Below are 20096 nucleotides of genomic sequence, written 5' to 3' on the forward strand. Positions count from 1 at the left end.
TCTGCCATTTTCGTAAGGGGAGACACTTATGAGACAAATATTTAGTTTTCTTGTTAAGTTAAGCCCACTTTGCAGCATCTGCCATGCACAGCATCAGCGGTACTTCGAGAATAACTGTTCTTGGCCACGAAGAAATATCCACGGGTGCAAGCCGCCAACTTGCAGACCTGTGCAATAGGCTTGTTAAAACAGCAGACGCGTGAAAGCACGTCCATTCCACAAACTGTTTCCAAGCCTTGTCCGAGCTCTCAAAACTTGGAGCTCCGAATAAGGAACGTCAGGGGCCCTGTCGTGACCTGACTAAAGCAACATGAACTGGCCGTGAGAGGATATCCTTAGTTGAGAGCTACAGCATTAAAACTGAGCATTGCTAAAGCCATGCAGCACTGCGGAAACGAGTTAGTTCCCGTTTACCGGGCTTAGTACAAATTGTTCCTACTCAAGAGCACCTCACAGTTACCCAGCTTCCTTGTTGTAGTATAGCTTTGTATAGTTTGCTGCCATGATTGTTGAGCTGGTTGCTGATGGCCAATCAGGCGACGAACTAGCCAATCACAAACTGTTGTGCTTTGGACTCTTCCAGTCTGTGAAGGGCTTTGTGCGTTGAGCCTATAATTGATAAACACCACTTCTTGTTTCCAGAGCACTGCATGGTTTTAATGAGACAAAGTATAGAGTGTTATAAGCTGTTGCCTATCGATGAATCCATATCAGTGCATTAAGCTCGAGCTTGCTCTGCGTAAAATGTGCAATGCTGTGTTAGCTGCAGAAATCTGCCAGTAGCTGGCCAGGCTGACTCCTAAAAAACATCTTGCCACCTCCTGGGTGCATCTTGGAACGTTGCAACATGACCCACAGTGATTTTTGCACAAATTTGTAATCGGTGGCTTGCACAACTCTTCCCTTAAGCTCCGATTTTGTTAGCTTTACTCATGTACGTAAATGTTCATTTCCATTGCCACGCTCAGGTAAAAGTTTTCATCTTGCTAACATCCCATCTTGTTCCTCGGGAACCTCCGCTGTCTGATGTCCCTCTAGTATGCACCCGTAAAATCTGCCTATTCTGGATAGTCATTGTACTAGATTTTTTTTGTGCTCTGTGGTTGCTCTATGTGTGTGTTATCGGGGGTTTTTCCCAAGGTGTGATGCGTGTGCTTCCAGTGTCGAGAGACGTATGTGCGTGTTCCGTCGTCGCATGTGTTTCAGCATGTGAACACTGCCGGTCCATTTTCGCAAGCGCCAATGGGTAAATTATTTGACAAGGGTCAGCGGTGGTACCAAGCGTGCTAGTCAGCCTGCTGCCTGTGGGTGAACTTGGTGAGAGTATAACAAAAACAGTTTAAAGAATGACTTCACCTCTTTTTATTTTTTCCTCTTCTGCAGCTTTTATTCAATCTGAACACATCTAGGAGCATCTGAAAGGCAGTTTGAGAATTGAAGTTATGTACATCGAAGCCGAATTTTATGGAGGCACACTTGAATCAACTTCGATTCATTTTGAGCTGCATTTGAACTGTTGGCACTATTCGTGTTTGCTTTATATTGATTTGTTTTGGTACAGTTATAATGTGGGTGAAAACACTGTTTATTGGGGGAGGGAGAGGGTGGTAGGGCCTCCTACTTTTGCTCTAAGTGGTCCAAGAATAGTGTGATGGAAAAAGGAGATAGTCTGAACACGTAGAAAATGGGGTCGTTGAGATGTCTAATACGCACACAAAAAATGGAACAAACAAATGCAAGTGAGCACAAAAGTAGGACTAGAGTGCAGTCGCAGGAGTGAAGCTCTTTTCCTACATGATGATCTAAGTTCTGAAAAGTAAAACTGTGGCAATGAACTCGCCTAATAAATACACTGCTGTACCATTTGCCCACACAATTCTGTTATAATGGAGCTGATATGACTTGCTTGCGGAGTAATTGACGGAGCTCAAAAACGTCAAAGAATAGCCTTGTTATCATGAAGAGCATCTAATCAGACAGGGTTTTCTTGTAGCACTGTCTTCACATCATGTAAATTTAGAAAACTCGTTCTGTGCCAGCCAAGACTTACAAAACACTAGCTAATCATCATGTGTGGCACATTTTTTTTCTTTTCTCAGCATAACTTAGATATATCTAAGGTAGTGCACTAACATCAGCTGGAGCAGTTGACTTTTCCTACCAATAGTCATGGAAGTAGCATTATGTTATTAGTGCTACCCCTCCAAGTTGGTGAAATGTATTTCAGAAAGGTTTTTAATTTCTGACATCAGCTGACACACTAGTGTAAAAAGGTCATGCACTTACAAGGTTGACAAGCTATGTGGTAGGCTTAAATGGCTTTACATGATGCAAGACATACATGCCTTTGCAGTGTACACTTATGCCCCTAAGCTTCCCTGCAGTTTCTGGCTAATCAAATAATGCAAAAAAGCAACGACCCAGCCAAAATACTGTTCTTGCAGCAACTTTAATGGCAGTGTGTTAGACTATTTTGTGTAGACCTTATTCTACTACCTTATGATTCAGCTAATGTGCACTTCTGATTACGGGCAGTATGGTACTCTGCTGGTTTTACCTAGAATTTAACTAAAGATTTTAGCGTGGGGGAACCAACTGTAGTGAAATTAACCAATAAGTGTTGAATTATCCAAGCAATGCGATAGTTCTGAAGCTGAACTAACTTGAAAAAACTGGCACCTGAACGAGATCTTATAATGAAGTTGCATAGCCTAGGATTTACAGCTAATCAGCTAATATTGGCATATCACAGCGTCTTTGTTGCTGTAACGGTAAAATTAAGCAGCGTTTGCCCAGGCATACACTGCCAAGAGCATTCTACTTGGAGCTCTTGCCAGTGCTATTGCGCGGTGTGTTCTTGAGAAGGCCCATGTTGTACGTGTCCTTCGGCCTTTGGGGGCAGTAGGAGCGCGTGTGGCTGTTGTCACCAGTAGCACCGCAGATCTCGTAGTGATGCTCGCGCGGGATGAGGCACACCACGGCGTTGGTCAGCGGGTCACGTAGCACGTGAGTGCGGGTGAAAGGGTGTGTCTCGCTCAGGCCCTGCTCTTGTTGCTTTTGGTCACCATGGTTCAGCTCGCCAGGCCTCTGGTCACCATGGTTCTTGTGATGCTGTCGTCTTGGCAAAGTGGCCTTCGGCCTGCCACTGCCGATAGGTTTCGGCAAATATGTTGCTTGTTCTGGAGAACTGCCCTTTGCGCCCATCTCGACCGTGTGCTGCTCACCTGCAAGGTATCAATGATTCAGGTAAAGAATGGCGTCTATATATCGGTCATGAATATTACAAATCAGTCATTTGGAATGGCGTGCTTTTTATTTGAGGTGCTGTCATTTAAATAGTTAATTCTTGAGGTGTTGATGGGAAGATGATTCAGATGGGCATTGTACACACTACACATTACACACTGAAAAGGTTATGTCTCTAAAAGTCAGAACATTAACAGCGTCAGAAGTGAGGTGTACTGCCAGACCTGTATCTGGGATTTTGCTCGATTGAACGCATCCGTGATGTCAGAGATCAGGTGACCGCCCCTGCACATAGCCAGGTGCTACCAATGTTACCACCTTCATCTTGGGGGCGGGGTGCACACTCTCGGGTGGTCATGTGACGGACCTCTGGAAGCACCCTGCACCACCCAAGCCTCGTGCTTCAAGCAACCAATGTCCATTGCCATCGGGTGGGACGAATAGTCGTAAGGCGCCGCCAAAACACTTTGAAGCACCTCTCAAATACTGCACATTGCCGCTAGGAGAGAGCCCGCAAACATGCCGTAGGTTGAGCCTCGACCGGCTTTAGTGCAACTGAACACGGAGCACACACCAGATAGCAGCGAGCATAGAATAAGGTTATAAAATTATGTCAAAATTAACAATGTTATACCTTGCATCGTAAACATGAAATTATACAAAATGGTGATGCTGTGTTCAAAAATGTTATGTTAATGTTAAAACATAACTATAAAAACACCAGAGGGCACGTCACCAAAATGCTTGAACTTATATCAACATATTTCAGTCTTTATTGAACATGACCATATCAGCAGCGAGCAACACAGTTTCCGCCGAGGCCTGTCAACTGTAACGCAACTGTTAGAAACAGTCCATGACCTTGCTTCCTGGACTTTGTGAAAGCCTTTGATCACATATTCCAAAAGAATCTATTTCCTAAAGGCAATCTTTAAAGGATTATAAACGCCAATTATTAGTTGCATTTTTCTTCGTTCAAATGATGCATTAAAATTTACATAATTCACCACATAGTGTTCACTAAGGACTGCTAAATATTTTATGATTGAATTTTTTTGGTGCTGTTTTGGCTTCATCAACAATACAATCTCTATGACATATAGCTGATGTGTAGTTCACGTGAGACGTGAAAAGAACTGCAATATAATCGTTTATGCGTGGTTTTAATTCACTACAACTCTAAGCAGCCTGCTTCAATAGCTGGAATGACATAAAAAATGCATCTGTAGTTATACTGCTCTGGTTTTTGCATGCCTCATGCGACATAAACATCAACTACACATCACAGCCGTGATTTGATTGATGAAATCGAAACAGCAGCAAGAATAAATTCAATTGTACATTATTTAGAGGTCGTAGGCAAATAGAACTGGATGCTCCATGTATATCAATGTCTAATGCATCATTTGAAAGAAGAAAACATGCAAACAGAAATTTCATGTTTACACTCCTTTAAAATGACTCCATATTTGCATGGATTAAAGCATAACTTTTATAGATACCATACCATTAACATCAACAATGTGCATTCAAGATTTACTCCAGTAGAATCGGGCACAGGGTTGAGTCCTGGGTCCAGTCCTGTTTCTGGTTATCATTAATGACATCACTGCTTACATACCTCTAAAAATGTGGCTTTTTGCAGATGATTGCACAGTCTTCCACAAGATATCTACTTTAGATCACCGAGCAACATTAGAAACGTCACTCACTAAAATACAAACTTGGTGTTTTATGAGGCAAATGACCATCAATGCAAAAAAAAAATAAAATGTTGCGTTGACTAACTCAGAACAGTCCCTAAGCTTCAGATATCTAGTCGCAGCACCAAGAATTAAGTTCCAGTGGTCATCTTAGTTGCAATCAGCATATAGATAATATTAAAAATTACGCAATCCTGATGCCTCGATATCTTTGAAGAACCCTGGGAAGTCCCTGCCCAAATTAAAATTGTTACCATAAAAAACGTACATTAGATCAATATTAGAATATGCTACCATTGTATGGAGCACTTTTAAGCTGAAGGACATAGCGTAACTAGCAAATGTTTAGCACAAATCTGTAAGTTTTTTTTGCAACTGTTAAGGCTTGTAGGAGTCCCCCACCTGTCTTTTGCAGTCTGCTAACTTGGAAAAAATGGAAACAAGTCGATACCGTGAGGGAATAAAATTTTTATTTGCGGTACAATAATAAAACAGGGATAGACAGAAGCTTGTGCATTCAATGTACAATTGTGCATATGACCTGATCATTCCACAGCAGAAAGGTTAGAGATTTTTCATGTAAAACCAACATACCCAAGAACCCCTTTTTTTTCCCCTGGATAGCACATTACTGGAATGCGCTAGGCGTCGACGCTACTGAATGCTCCATTCATGCATGCACTTGTAAATCAGTCGTCTTTTTAATCTCTTGTGTACCTGCTGATGTGCTTTGTAATCACTTTCTCTGCAGGTTTTAGTATCACGCAACTATTTTTTCGCTTATGCTGTATCTATAGGACAGCTCTGCATATTGAAATGCGCATGGTTTTCGACGCTGGTTATTTTCTTATTATAGCTTCTTTGTCTTCAGATACCTATTGCTCCATAATCTATACTCCCACTATTTATATTGGTGCTTTTCAAGCTGTGCTTGATGCGCTATTTTTGTTAGATCAATGATCCTGCAGTAGTGATGCTGCAGTACGTTTATCTCAAAATAACGTTTATCTTTTGTATGACGTGTTCACCTGCTTCTGCTTAAGATAAACTTGCATACCTGCCAGCTCTTATGAATTTTCAGTAAAATGCAAAAACTTTGGACCCACATTATAATTTTACGAATATTGCCTCATATTTTGTGCAAATTAAACACAATTTGCAAAGATCGCTTGAAATGCTGTCAAAAAAAACACTGTTGCCGGCGGTACCTTGCGCCACCGTGAGAGAGGAATATATACCTTCTGCGAAATTAGCACCAGGAGCTAAAGCATTGTACAGTAAGACATGGTTAATTCGGCCCAACTGTATAAACGCTTATTAATGCGAAAGAAATTTCTAGGCTATGTCGGCCGGGTCGGGCACACAGCATGTGTGACATTCTAATGCAGAAGAGGTAGCGTCAAACGAATGGTTGTGATCGATAGAGGACGGTGTGAGGATGCTGCGCAAAAGAGATTGTCGATAGGATGATTAGTTAATTATTTGAGGCAAAAATGTCGAAATAGAGCGGACGTCGATATAGTGAGAGGACGGGAAAACAGCCGTGGACAGAAAAATAGTGGAAAAGCAGGCAAAGGAGTGAAAATAAAGTTTGAAATGAATTGAAATGTGTTTGATGAGTGATAAATATACGAACAAAAAGTTTCATTGAATAAATAAATTAGGTAATTAATTATCAACAAGAAACAGTGGACGGTTGACTAGGCTGGACGGAGATATAGTAAGTGTATGGGAAAGCAACCATGGCGCCTAATTTGCAAACCAATATGGTTGATTGAGATAAAAGAAGGTATAATCAGAGTAAATAAATCGATGTCTTATTAAAGCATAAGATAATTACGCTACTCAAGTAGTTAAATTAACAAACACAAGTTAGCAAAGAAAAAACTATAGAGAGGCGACGAGTGCCGAGGAGGCGTCAGTGCTTCCGCATTCTCCCAATGCGGGTCCCCGCAGTGATCTCTAATTTTTTTCCTACTCCTCAACCCACGTTAATTCAGATAATCCGGACTGCGGCCTGAGTCCGGCCCGCCGTCCGTGACTATGTGACCTCCGGAGCTCGTTTATTCGTACGCCGAGGGACTGGAATCGGTCAATATGGACGGGTTCCTGAAGTGGTGTCTTGTCGCGGTATGACATGCTCGACAAACCGATCGCCCAAATATTCGTGCTTTGAACTGCGTATTTTCGAAACTGCAAGTGTTTTGACGACCGGCAGGCACCCGGCGATAGACTGAGAGCCTGGCTGCTTAGTTTCGTTTTCGGAGCTTCGTGCTTCGTCGCCAGGCCGGAGCGGCGGCGGCTATCGGATGCGCTTGTAAGTCAGTCACGCGCCGTTTAGAACGATTGAGTTGTGGCGGTAATTTTTTTTTGTTCGTTTATTTATCGAAGGCGTCTTAATTGGCGCTGCGGCAAGGCTCTGAGACCAATGCGCGCTTTCCTCGAATCCGTCCGCGTGTTACTTCCGTTCTTACGGCGCGCCGAAATTCCGCGCTCGTCACGTGCTGTTCGCCGTTTTTGCGCTTCCTGATGTGCGACATCACGTGTGAAGAACCTCCAGCGCTTTCGCGTCCTACGTAGAGTTACTGTATATGCTACCAAAGATAGCAGAGTCGAGCGTAGGTCCGCCATCTTGCCTGTCAAGCAACCGAAGTTATGCGGCGAAGCCACACTCCGTTTCTGCAGGCGACATGCCTAGCACATCATCGATCGACCGTGGGCGCTTTTCCGATGTTTGTAAACCACTTTTTCGCTTGATCGCAAACAAAGCAAGAGCATCGAAACAGCTGACTGCGTAACCCAGTCAAAAAATGATGCCCAGGCTTAGCTTGGTTAAGCCAAGAATGCGTTGCATATTGCGCGGTCTTTTTGCGCGAGGTATTGCTTGGCGGCACTCGATTTTCTCAGCAGCTTTTCCTCCGTGACGTATGGATGGATGGAGGGATGGATAGGAGCGCCCCCTTTGAAACGGGGCGGTGGCAACCGCCACCATGCTGAGCCCTTTTTTGTTCTTCTTTTCTTTTCTTTTTTTGTTTTTTTTCTTTGTTTTGTATTGTTTTTCACGTGGTTTGGTGACGTCACGTCACGTGGTGACGTGACGTCACCAAACCATCGGACGTCACGTCAGGTGGTTTGGTGGCTGCCCGGCCGCGCCCAAGGGCTGAACTGAGTGATTGCAATATGCTACGCATAAAATACAGTCAAGAAAAAGCACTCCCCTTTCTAGCGGGCGCCGTGAAGTGCGGGGGCAGCCGATTCCCACAGTCGCCTTCCCCGAACTGTTTACCTGATAACTTAAGGGCAGTGTGAAGTTCGCTGAGCTTTCTGATGCGCCATTCAGTCTCCAGCACAGAGTGTCCGGCGTGAGGTAGCTACTTTGAGATGTGCACCTGTCCCCGGTCGAAGGGTTACCAAATTGGTGGGACCGCGGACGCTCGACGGAGGCTCGGTGGCTGCTCTATTGTTGCTGGCGGCACGGCAGCCAGAGCGCTCGTTCCGTCTCTGTCTTGCCTTCCTACCACAGATATCTTTCCAGCGCGCAGCTTTGTGCACTGGTCGGTGTTTGAATGCCTGCAGTCGTCAATTTTGTGGCCAGTGGACACTTTTTTTGTGTGTCTTCTCGTTTCCCTACGTGTGAGTCATTCGCTCTGCTCATACATAGCTTACTGTGAAGACGCAGGTGTACGATGGCTGATCGGTACGCGATGTGGCGCCAATGGGTCGTTTGTGGTTTGGGTGCTCAGAAGAGGCACCTGCAGAGCTCTGTTCTAGCGTTTAAACAGCGTACACGAAAAAGCGCAGAGCCCCAAGTCCAGCCTGTGTTCGGTAAAAAAACCTCAATGGAACTTGTAGCAAAAAAACAAAAAAAAACGCGAGAGCTACGCGCGTGAACAGCAGCGAACGTAAACAGCGGTTGGATAGTGGATACACTTCGAACTTGGCCGGCTCTCAATCCAGTTCGCTGCAGCGGGGCATCGGGAATTACAAAAAAAATTGCCTGGGGCTGAGCTAAGGTTAAGCCTGGATATCTGGAAGCGAAAAGCTGCGGTGATGCTTAGCACTTCCGTATCGGTAGTGTCACTCTCTTCTCCTTCCATGTTGAATGCGCACGCGTAATCTCTGGCAAGCGGTTATATAGCCGGCCTCCACGATAAACACGCGCTTGCGGCGAACGTCAAACGACGCATAGTGCGCGGCAGCGTGCGCCTGTTCTATGGGCAAGTGCGCCTTATATACTCCTCCTTTCAAATGTGCACTGCACCTACACCCTCTCTGCGCACGGCCGCGGTGAAACGTCAAACGGTGGCCGCATTTGTTTTTCCAGTCCCGGACTACTTGCTGGCAGGTCTCGGCTTCCGCTCGGACAGGAAAAGCGTCATGGTCACATGACCTACTTGCCATAGGCTGCTTTCGAACACGGCTCCAGAGTCGGGCTCCCCCTCGGTTACCGTACAAGGACGCTGTCATCTGCTAGCAGACGATGCAAGCCACGGCCACTACGACGCCGAAGCAACGCCGTGCGCTCGATTATGATACTGAGTCGATTTAAAGACTGTACTGTCAGCTTAGCGTAGGTGCATTACAGAACTCAGCTTCGGAGGTATGCTCGCCGCTACTGCTTGCGGCGAAGTTCGCACAAAGTAGCCCAACTCGTTGCGGAAAGGCGGATAGACGAAAGCCTCCGCAAAAATGTTGACAACAAGCTCTATAGCTGCTCCAGTATACGAGTGGTTCACCTGCGATGCTTTCAGGTAAGCGTACAGACAGCATGTGGCAAAACAAGCGAACAAGAACCTCTTGACGACACGAGCAAACAATACGCGTCCATGTGCGGTGGATTTCAAGAAAATAAACGAAGATGCAAGAACAAAAAGTCTTGCGATGGCTCAGAGAGGAGCTACGGAGCTCATGTGAAGGTTTAACGCATGATATCGACCTCCAGGGACACGAAAAGCACTCAAAATGCACACGGAGTCTAACTTAATATGGCTGCCAGCGCGGCGCGCAGCTATCGTCTGCTGCCTTCTCAGCAGCCCCAAGCAGCCCGCGGACTGCCATAGGCTAAAAACGAACGCGTTGCTATGGCGATTCAAGCAGGTGGGCGGAGCTTTCGGGCTGCCCGAGAAAAACAAATACCGGACTCGAGTCCGCAAGTAGTCCCGGACAGTCCGCGACTGAAAAACAAATGCGCCCGGTGGCGAGGAGGAGAAGCGGCGGCGCACATCAAAAAGCCACATGCGCAGTAGCCTGCACCGTGCGTGACGTCACTCGTGCTTCGACATAGGCCGGCTCACGCGAAGCGCGTGTTGACTAGCGAAGTGAAACTCTTCACTTCAGAATAAAGCCCCTAAAAAAACTAAAGTAGCGACACGACGCCCTCCCTCTTCTCTCCTCCTCCCCCGCGCGCCGGGCGAACGACTTTTCTTTTCTTTGTGATTTGATGTGACTGCGGTGGCGACCTCTAGCCCGCTCCGAAGGAACTAACGCCCCTTTTCAATTGGTTGCGCTGGATCCCGTACTTGCCGAGTTCTTCTCTATGCCTCCGCATTAGGCCTGATTCTCACAGCCGGTCTCCTCTCCGGCGCGGCGGCGACGGAGCCGGGAACCGCGGCCGCAACGGAACGGATTTGTGTTCTAATCGAAAGAGGCGCCGGACACCGGCAAACCAGTTTGGGCGTCAGCTCGCTGCTCCCACGTGACTCTACGTCAGTGCCTTTTTTTTTCTTCCGCGCGAAAAAAAAAACGCTGCTCGGCGGTGTCCGAGAAACATGCCGAAGTAGCGATGAAAGTCGTTTGCCGTCTGCTTGCGCTTTGGTTCGCTTGGCTGTTATCGCAGAAAAAAACCGATGTGATCTCGCAAGCGGTGGACAAAGTTTGAAGTTAGTTTATTAACTCTACGCAACTACCCAGTTTTTGAAACGAAACACCATGTGTACAGCACCAAAACAAATATATATGAGTATAGCAACTACTTTTAAAGCCGCTGCAGAAATGAGTGCTGCAGTCACAGTATTCAGGCCGATATGCACGAAATTGAACATATGTAGGGTGGTAATGAACTTTGTTATCAATAGCTTGGGAGATTGGTCTTTATACAACCATTCAAGAATTAAGCTAGCAAAGGAATTTAAACGGCTAATAAAAACAATGAGGCCTCAAGAGCTAGCAACGGGTGAACAGAATTTTTGTTTTTTTCTGCTCTTTTCGTTATCTCCGCAGTTACCCCTCTCGCCCCTTTCTCCTTTCTTCACATGGATGGTTCCCCTTTGCATTAGCCATCCCCTTCACTTCGCTTTAAACCTAGCAACAGTCTTTTAGTCCCCCACTTCGTTACCCTCCCAAACTCCCTCTGTTCGTCATGTCCCACGGACCGTGTTTTTTTTTTCAAGGTTTTTTCTACCTTATGGCTCGCCTCTGAACTGTGGATCCACATGTTGAGCCACCGTTTCAACCTCCCAGGCTTTTCCTGATTTGGGGTGCCTTGTGTTTGCGAGCTTCTTGTAGCATGCAAGCGGAGTGCTGCAGTCGGCACTGTTTGCGAACAGGCTTTTTCTTCTGGGCTAAATGTGAACGAGTGTGTTGACCCGGCGTGCCGTTTTCTGTATTTCTCTGTGCGTGGAGTGAACCTCAGTTGTTAGCCACGTCCCGTGTTGTGTCATTCACTCTACGTTTTCCGTGCCGTTTTCCCAAAGTAATATCGCACCAGATATTCCAGCTTCAAAATATCGCGCGGTGCGCTTCGTTCCCGCTAGCGGTATTCAGGCAAAAAACACGGCAAGGCTATTTCGCGTCAAAAAAAAAGATTGCTTACCCCCCCCCCCCTTAAAAAAAAAACATGGACGTCAGGAAGTCCTCTTGGAAAAGGCTTTGGTGCTGTATTTTCATTCTTCTGACTGATTTCTTGAAAAAAGTGTCGATTTAAAAGTTGTAGATCACTTTGACAAACGGCCGGCTAGAGTGTTCGCAACAAGGTATCGTCCGAGTAGTTTTTTCTTAAAGCTCTAAGAGATAGCGCATGAAATTCAAATACATAAGGCCACATTCTCACAGCCGGTTTTTGGCTTGCTCCGTCGCCTCCGTCACGCCTTTAGCCGACGGAGGGGGCTGCATTTGGACCGTTTTCCCCCCCAAATCGGGTGGCCGGTGCCGCCGGGTCCTGCTCTACGTTTCCGTCGAGCGGCAGCGACGGAGCCCGCCCCCCACGGAGAGCGAGCCAGTCACAGCGCGAGCTCGCCTCACGTCACCCGCGGCTTGCTCGCTGCGAAAAAGAGATGGCGCTGGCGAGCGTCGGCGGCGGCAGCGGCAGCGCTGCGCGGGTGCGCGGGCAGGGCGAAAAAACAAAAAGCCTGCTCACTTTTTTACTCTCCGTCGGGAGATGCACGCGCATTGCGCCCCCAAAAGCGCCCGCTGTCGAGGAGCAGAGAGCGGATGACAGTTTTATTTCATATGGCAATATACGAGGTGTTCGAGCCAAAACGGGTCTCCGAATGAGCATTGTGTTTGCACTAGGCATGGGATATACGATAAATGATTTTTTTTCTGGGACGCTCAAGTAGCACCACTGTTATGTATTTGAATTTCAGGCGCTATCTTTTAGAGCTTTAAGAAAAAACTACTCGGACGATACCTTGTTGCGAACACTCTAGCCGGCCGTTTGTCCAAGTGATCTACAACTTTTAAATTGGCACTTTTTTCAAGAAATCAGTCAGAAGAATGAAAAGACAGCACCAAAACCTTTTCCATGAGAACTTCCTGACGTGCATGTTTTCTTTTTTTTTGGACAGCAATCATTTTTTTTTGACGCGAAATAGCCTTGCCGTGTTTGTTGCCTGAATACCGCTAGCGGTATTCGTTCTGTCCGGTGGCGTCTCTGCGCCCGCCCGTTTTTTTTTTTGAACCGCTGATGTTCCGACTTTAGAGCTTTGGCGCTATCACCGAACACCAGCCAGCCGCACTGTGGCAAACAACTGACGTTCACTCCACGCACAGAGAAATACAGAAAACGGCACGCCGGGTCAACACACTCGTTCACATTTAGCCCAGAAGGAAAAGCCTGTTCACAAACAGCGCCGAATGCAGCACCGCGCTTGCATGCTACAAGAAGCTCGCAAACCTAAGACACCCCAAATCTGGAAAAGCCTGGGAGGTTGAAACGGTGGCTCAACATGTGGCTGAACAATTCAGAGGCGAGCCATAAGGTAGAAAAAAACTTGAAAAAAAAAACATGGCCCGTGGGTCATGACGAACAGTGGGAGTTCGAGAGTTTACGATGTGGGGGACGAAAACTGTTGCCAGGTTTAAAGCGAAGTGAAGGGGATGGCTGATGCAAAGGGGAACCATCCAGGTGAAGAAAGGAGAAAGGGGCGAGAGAGGTAACTGCAGAGATAACGAAAAGAGCAGAAAAAACAAAATTCTGTTCACCCGTTGCTAGCTCTTGAGGCCTCATTGTTTTTATTAGCCGTTTAAATTCTTTTGCCAGCTTAATCTCTCAAGCCATTGATAACAGAGTTCATTACCACCCTACATATGTTCAATTTCGTGCAAATCGGCCTGAATACTGTGAGTGCAGCACTCATTTCTGCAGCGGCTTTAAAAGCAGCTTGCTATACTCATATATATTTGTTTTGGTGCTGTACGCGTGGTGTTTCGTTGCAAAAACAGGGGAGTTGCGTAGAATTAATAAACTAACTTCAAACTTTTTCCACCGCTTGCGAGACCGCATCGTTTTTATGCGAAGAATATTGCTAGAGCTACCACTCACGCCGTCGCCGTGGGACCCCCACGTGACTCCGTGACGTCACACCACGTGACATCGGATGAGAGAGCCGGCCTCCACCTCGCGCCGTCGCCGTGGGACCCCTAGCCGTCACACCCGCGCATTTCGAACGCGCGTTCATACTCGGTGTAGGTGAAACGCTTGCTCCACCGGGCAGGCAGACGCGGCTTCCGTGGCAATCCAGGCGCTCACCCAACGCGCGTCTCGGGGTTAGTCGGCGTTCCGCTGTAGCCATGCCGTTGTCTTCCCCTACGACGAAGGCTTCTAGTGGTTGTATTAAAATGGCCAAGTATTCAACCAAGGAAAGCCATGTATTACCAAGCCTAGCCACTAATACGCTTCGCATTCCCCAGGCTTAGCCAAGCTGAGCCTCAGCAATTTTTTTTTCTGCGATAAGAGCCAAGCGAACCACAGCGCAAGCAGAGGACAGACGACTTTCACCGCTACTTCGGCATGTCCCTCGGACACCACCGAGCAGCGTTTCTTTTTTTCGCGCGGAAGAAAAAAAAAGGCACAGAAGTAGAGTCACGTGGGAGCAGCGAGCGCCCGCCCAAACTGGTTTGCCGGTGTCCGGCGCCTCATTCGATTAAAACACAAATCCGTTCCGTTGCGGCCGCGTTTCCCGGCTCCGTCGCCGCCGCGCCGGAGAGGAGACCGGCTGTGAGAATGAGGCCTAACAGTGGTGCTACTTGAGCGTCCCCCCCCCCAAAAAAAAAACGATCATTTATCGTATATCCCACGCCTAGTGCAACCACAATGCTCATTCGGAGACCCGTTCTGGCTCGAACACCTCGCATATTGCCATATGAAATAAAACTCATCCGCTCTCTGCTCCTCGACAGCCCGCGCTTTTCGGGGCGCAAGGCGCGTGCATCTCCCGACGGAGAGCAAAAAAATGAGCAGGCTTTTTGTATTTTCTCCCTGCCCGCGCATCGCCGCCGCCGACGCTCACCAGCGCCATCTCTTGGTCGCAGCAAGCAAGCCGCGGGTGACGTAGAGCGAGCTCGCGCTGTGACTGGTGCGTTCTCCGTGGGGCGGGGCTCCGTCGCCGCCGCTCGACGCAAACGTAGAGCAGGACCACCCGGCGGAACCGGCCACCCGATTTGGGGGGGAAAACGGTCCAAATGCAGCCCGCTCCGTCGGCTACCGGCTTGACGGACGCGACGGAGCAAGCCAAAAAACGGCTGTGAGAATGTGGCCTTAACCGTGCGTTCCGCTGCATAAATACATCGGTGACTTAGGAGAAACATATGCATGCTTCACTGAATCGTCTAAAGGCAAAAATGAGCACGCATAGATCGATTGTTTTGGTAGAGCCGCACGCGCACCGTGTACGGGTGCGCCGGGCTTTACGCGGCATGCCAAGTTTGATATCGAGAGTGGGGCATGCATTGAACGTCACCGTGAACCACGAGGCTGTATAATGAATTTGCGGTGATCTGTTTTGGTGAAGAGGAGTGTGCAAATAGAACGACCGCCCCCGCCGGAACGCTGGACGTGCTACAACGGATGCACAGGTTTGACATTCGACAAGACACCTGCAAGTGAAGGCATTCTAAATGCCCGTAGTTCATCCACTCTCCTAGTGGCTTTAGGTTTTGGTCGGCTGCAGTGTATCGCGGACCAGGTAAGACGCTTGAGGGAGTGCTCGAAATACGGTATGAAGGCCACGCTACGTGTGTACTTATCTGTGCCTCCCCTAATGTTCTCTCGCGTGCATGAACTGTAACGATATAGACTCCCGCATTAAAATTTTCTTTGGAATAGTTACTTAGTAAGGAGAAAACCTACCTCGCAAATATCCTTCACCTGCCAGCAAAGGGTAATAAAGCTCTACGTAAATGTTTCATCGGCATCAGTCATTTAGTGAGGAGCAAAACCTAGCTCGCTTTTAACACATCTGTCCGATAATCTTCCATATTCGTATAGTTGCTATTAGAGCACTGCACCGGCCTTAATTATTCACGCGTCCGGAGTCCGTCAACCTTTTTCGTTACCCGCCCCAGCCCGGCCTGATTTTTTGGATACAGGCCCGAACCCCGGCCCGGCCTGCGAGGTAGACATTCCCGTCTAAGGCTCGGAAACAGCCCGAGAACTAAATGCACATCGGTAAAGCCGAAGCCTTTTGTTATACGGATCTCATTTAAAAAAAAGTGGCTACAAAACTTTTAAAAATGGAGATAATGGAGGCCTCACTGTGGGCAACGTTAACAAAAAAATAAAACGTTTTAGCATTGATAAAAAAGGTTATCACAGATTTTCTCGTATTCTTAGCCTCCTCCTAACTAGTTAGGCGTCAAGGGGAAGCGAGAACGCGGAAGTGATGCTACAAAGTATGTGACAGGAAACGCGCGACCCACTTACGATGGGCACTATCACACATACCCACAGCTACTGGTCATATTTCGAGAGTAAACGCAAGCCAGCGCGCGCTAGCTGGTGTTTCCACCAACGGTGCCTACGGTGCCTTGACGATGCATATCGGCGCGATAATTCTGTTTTTGTCTTTTTCTGTAATATATCTATATATAATATACAAGCACGCACGCGTCCACGCGTGCGCTTCACCATGTCAGAGCGCAGTTTGATCTGTGCTTATAGAGTACGCATGTATGTCTAACTGCGGTATGCGTTCAAATTTAAGGAACGTCACTCTACAATTAGACGTGTGCCTCGCGTCAGTTACACGTTTGCGTGCGAGCAATCACGATGCGCTCAACGCAAGCGCCCTTATGTAGAGCTTACTGCGGCCATACGCTCGATTGCGAACAAACCACTGCACAGCGTAGCTTGAAAAAAAAAGGAAAACTCAGCAGCTATTGAAAGCACGTCACTGACCTCGCAAAGTCTGGTCTATGGCGTTGCGTTAAAATTCGCGCGGCCAATTCTGTGTAACCAAACCTTCCTCCGGCCCGCGTCGGTTTTCGATGATGGGATCGCGAAGAACCGCTTTGCACTGTCGTGACGGTTCTCGCACCCGAAGGCGCAGCAGCCCGTCACGCCGCACAGATAGACGGCTTGAAGTTAGGTGACTGACACACGTTCCGAGCAAAACAAAAGCCGCTGTTCTTCACAGCAAGCAAAAGCGCAGTGTTGTGTTGTTGTGACTGAGAGAAGGATGAAAAGGAAATTGCACGGGCCTGCCTACTGGCTCGAGCCAAGCCACCACCGCTGCCACGTGCAGATAGAGGAGAGTTAAAAGATCAGAGGAAAGAGAAAAAGGAAAGAAAAGACGCGCGTCGCAGCAACAACTGCGTCCGCCGGAGCGGAGAGGCGGCGTTCTGCAAAGGTTGTCGTTACTTTAAAAATTTCCAGGGGCTTTACTTCAGAAGTGTCCCGAGCGCCGCCTTCTCCGCAGTTCACGATTGCTTGGACACCACGTGATGGCGCTCTACCAATGGAGTCGCGAGCGGCGTTTTAATAACAGACGCGCAACTCTGCTACCCTTGGTAGCATATACAGTAACTCTAGTCGTACACTCAAAGAGGCGACGCAATGCTGCAGTTTTGTTAAGAAAATAAAAAAAAATGTGCCGGCGTGCAGATAGGAGGGGGAAAAGAAGGGTGAATAGAGATGCCTCCCGATTGCTGCTCGGGTGGCAATCGTTCGCTGTCCCTTGGGCAGTGTTTGCTCCCTTTCTCCTTACGTGGGCGGCCACCGCGGTGGCATCCAGGAAAAGGGGGAGGAGAGGCGGATGTAAAGTTACTGTATATGCCACCAAAGGTAGCAGAGTTGCGCGTCTGTTTGATAAACGCCGCTCGCGACTCCATTGGTAGAGCGCCATCACGTGGTGTCCAAGCAACCGTGTACTGCGGAGAAGACGACGCTCGATGGGCAAAATCCTCCACTTTTGGTTCCGGTGTCGAGGGCTCCCCCGCCGCCTCTGTTCCCCGATTCGGGACACCCTGCAGCCTTTCTTCTCCCTGTGAGAGCCTCCTCGGTACGGTGCATGTTTTGCCCATCGGACCAGAAACATGTGCGCTGATGACGTAGGCCGGCAGCGAACTGGATTGACAGCCGGCTAAGTTCGAAGCGGATCCACTATCCAACGGCTGTTTACGTTCGCTGCTGTGGGGTGTCGCCTTTTTTTTTTGCTAAAAGTTGCATGGAGGTTCCTTTACCGAAAACAGGCTTGACTTGCGGCTCTGCGCTTTTTCGTGTACACTGTTGAAACGCTAAAATAGAGCTCTGCGTTGCGTATTTATCCCTGTTGGCTTATCCTGAATGGCAAACAATTTTTAATCGAGGGAAACATGTTTAGGCATCTGATTGTTTACTTCAGATGGTAACGTTTTATAGTTCCGGCTCATAACTTTTTGCAGGGTTTCGTATTTAGTAAAGGAGACTATAAACAGGTTTTTTAACGCAGGTCCGGTGAATAAATGTTGCCGCAAAGATGAATGAATGCTGCATTTGCACGGCGTATTTAGAATACTGAGTCTGCCCTTAGGTTATCAGGTAAATAGTTCAGGGAAGGTGATTGTGGGAATCGCATGCTGCCGCAGCTCACGGCGCGCGCTAGAAACAGCACCGTTTTTTCTTGGCTATATTTTTCGACTAGGTTACGCGGTCAGCTTTTTAGATGCTTTTTGTTTGCGATCCATCGAAAAAGTGGTTTAAGAACCTCGGAAAAGCGCCCATGGTCGATCGGTGATGCGCCAGGCATGTCGCCTGCAGAAACGGAGTGCGGCTTCGCCGCATAACTTCGGTTGCTTGACAGGCAAGATGGCGGACCTACGCGCAACTCTGCTACCTTTGGTAGCATATACAGTAACTGTAGGCGGGTGTGTCCTCCATCGCTCCCTGGTGGCGCACGCGGATCGCCTTGTGATGTTCGCCGCTGACTGGGGGAGGACAACAGGGAGTACGCTGTATCCCAGACGTGGCGGAAAATTTTTCGAATTGAGGTCTCTCAGTCATGAATGGGTCTTTTTCGTCCGGTGGAGCGTTGACATACCCAGAAAGAGACAGAGAATCTTTTTTTTTTTGCTGCGAACAATAATTGGATAGCGTTGTCCTGCTAAGGGGGGCGGGGGGCTAGCGTTGCAGCGCAGCCTCTTCATAGAATTGGTGAAGGGATCAAATATCTTAAAACTCGTGGCAGAAATAACTGATACCAATGCTTCCATGTTTTTGCGCATTTAATAAGTCTAGAAAATATCACACGGTGTAGAACTATATCAGTCCGAAACCAGGAAAGCAGTGCATGCCGCTGCTATGAAAAACGTAGAGGCCATGACATGAGCAAGTAGATGACAGATATTTTAATCTATCTCTGTCATTCAAGAACCTCCACATTTTTGCACATATGCAACGGCCAGGGAAAGATCTCAATAATGCTGTCCTTCGTTCCAGTGCACTGCGCAGCAGCAGCTGTCACCGGTCATGTATTGCGACTAATTGGACCGAAATTTTAGTCGCAAGAGAGAGCACATGTATAAATGAGAAAATGTGCAAAATACAACGGACAAAAAAGTGTCACTGGAAACAAGGTCACTCTATGTATACACAAAACCTCGCAACAAGATATTTAAATACACGTATACGTCTCCATTAAATCTACGTAACTAAGCAAAAGTCACTCTATATAATGCGCCAAACATGGCAAACATATTGCGCAATCACAGATAGTAAACTTTACACACGGAAAGACAGACGATCCAGGCAGAACAAAACTATGGTAGCAGAAGTCGCGATATGTACTGGGGCCATGCTGCGGTCGGTGTCAGTTTGAAAAAATTTCAGGGGGGGGGGGGGGGGGCTCCCCCTTTTGACTACGCCCCTGGTCGAGAGGGAGAGGGGAGGGGGCAGAGATAATTTGAGTTCACCTCGGATGTCCGCACGTTGCTACTGGAACTGTAAGGAAAGGAACATGTATGCGCATGCATATATTCACCCGGATTCTCTTCCATCTGCAGGCAGGCAGCCTCTTGCTTTCCAGGATCACCGCAACCCCGAATCGCGCGGGCACTGGGCGTCTGCAGATTCTGCTCGGGAACAGCGGCGCCCTCTGCAGCACTCCCGTCTTGCGGCCGTTCAAAAAATCCTGCGTCATCAAACGAGCAGATTTACGGACGAGCTACATATTAGAACGTTTGCAGATAAAACCTGATTTAACGAAGCGAAGAGCTGCTACGAATTATTCCGTTAAATCGGCAAATTCGTAAAATCGAGAAAGGCATTTTTACACCTTTTGAAATGTAGAATCGTAACGTAGCGGCAGCCAAAAGCTACCTGCGCCTTCGCGTACGCAAAATCTGCGAACGCGGCTTGAATCGCTTGTGCGTTAAAGTTGCATCTGGGAAAACGGATTCGCAGCCAAGGTGGGAAGCGCCACCATGCAGCGACGCAGCTTGCAGTGATGTCATCGA

The 20096-nt window shown here is 47.8% G+C and overlaps 1 protein-coding gene across 1 annotated transcript; it reads right to left on the reverse strand.

Moving 5' to 3' along the window:
- Window positions 1-2817: 2817 nt before the first annotated feature.
- Window positions 2818-19784, reverse strand: LOC149356181 (uncharacterized; the record flags this gene model as incomplete). Its single annotated transcript, XM_089576273.1, has 2 exons — window positions 2818-3224; window positions 19622-19784. Coding segments are annotated over 2 exons (570 nt in total), but the record flags the coding sequence as incomplete, so codon positions are not given.
- Between the last annotated feature and the right edge of the window lie 312 nt (window positions 19785-20096).

The sequence above is a fragment of the Amblyomma mixtum genome, chromosome 3, assembly GCF_055824585.1.
Source record: "Amblyomma mixtum isolate Tamu chromosome 3, ASM5582458v1, whole genome shotgun sequence".
Lineage (NCBI taxonomy): Eukaryota > Metazoa > Arthropoda > Arachnida > Ixodida > Ixodidae > Amblyomma > Amblyomma mixtum.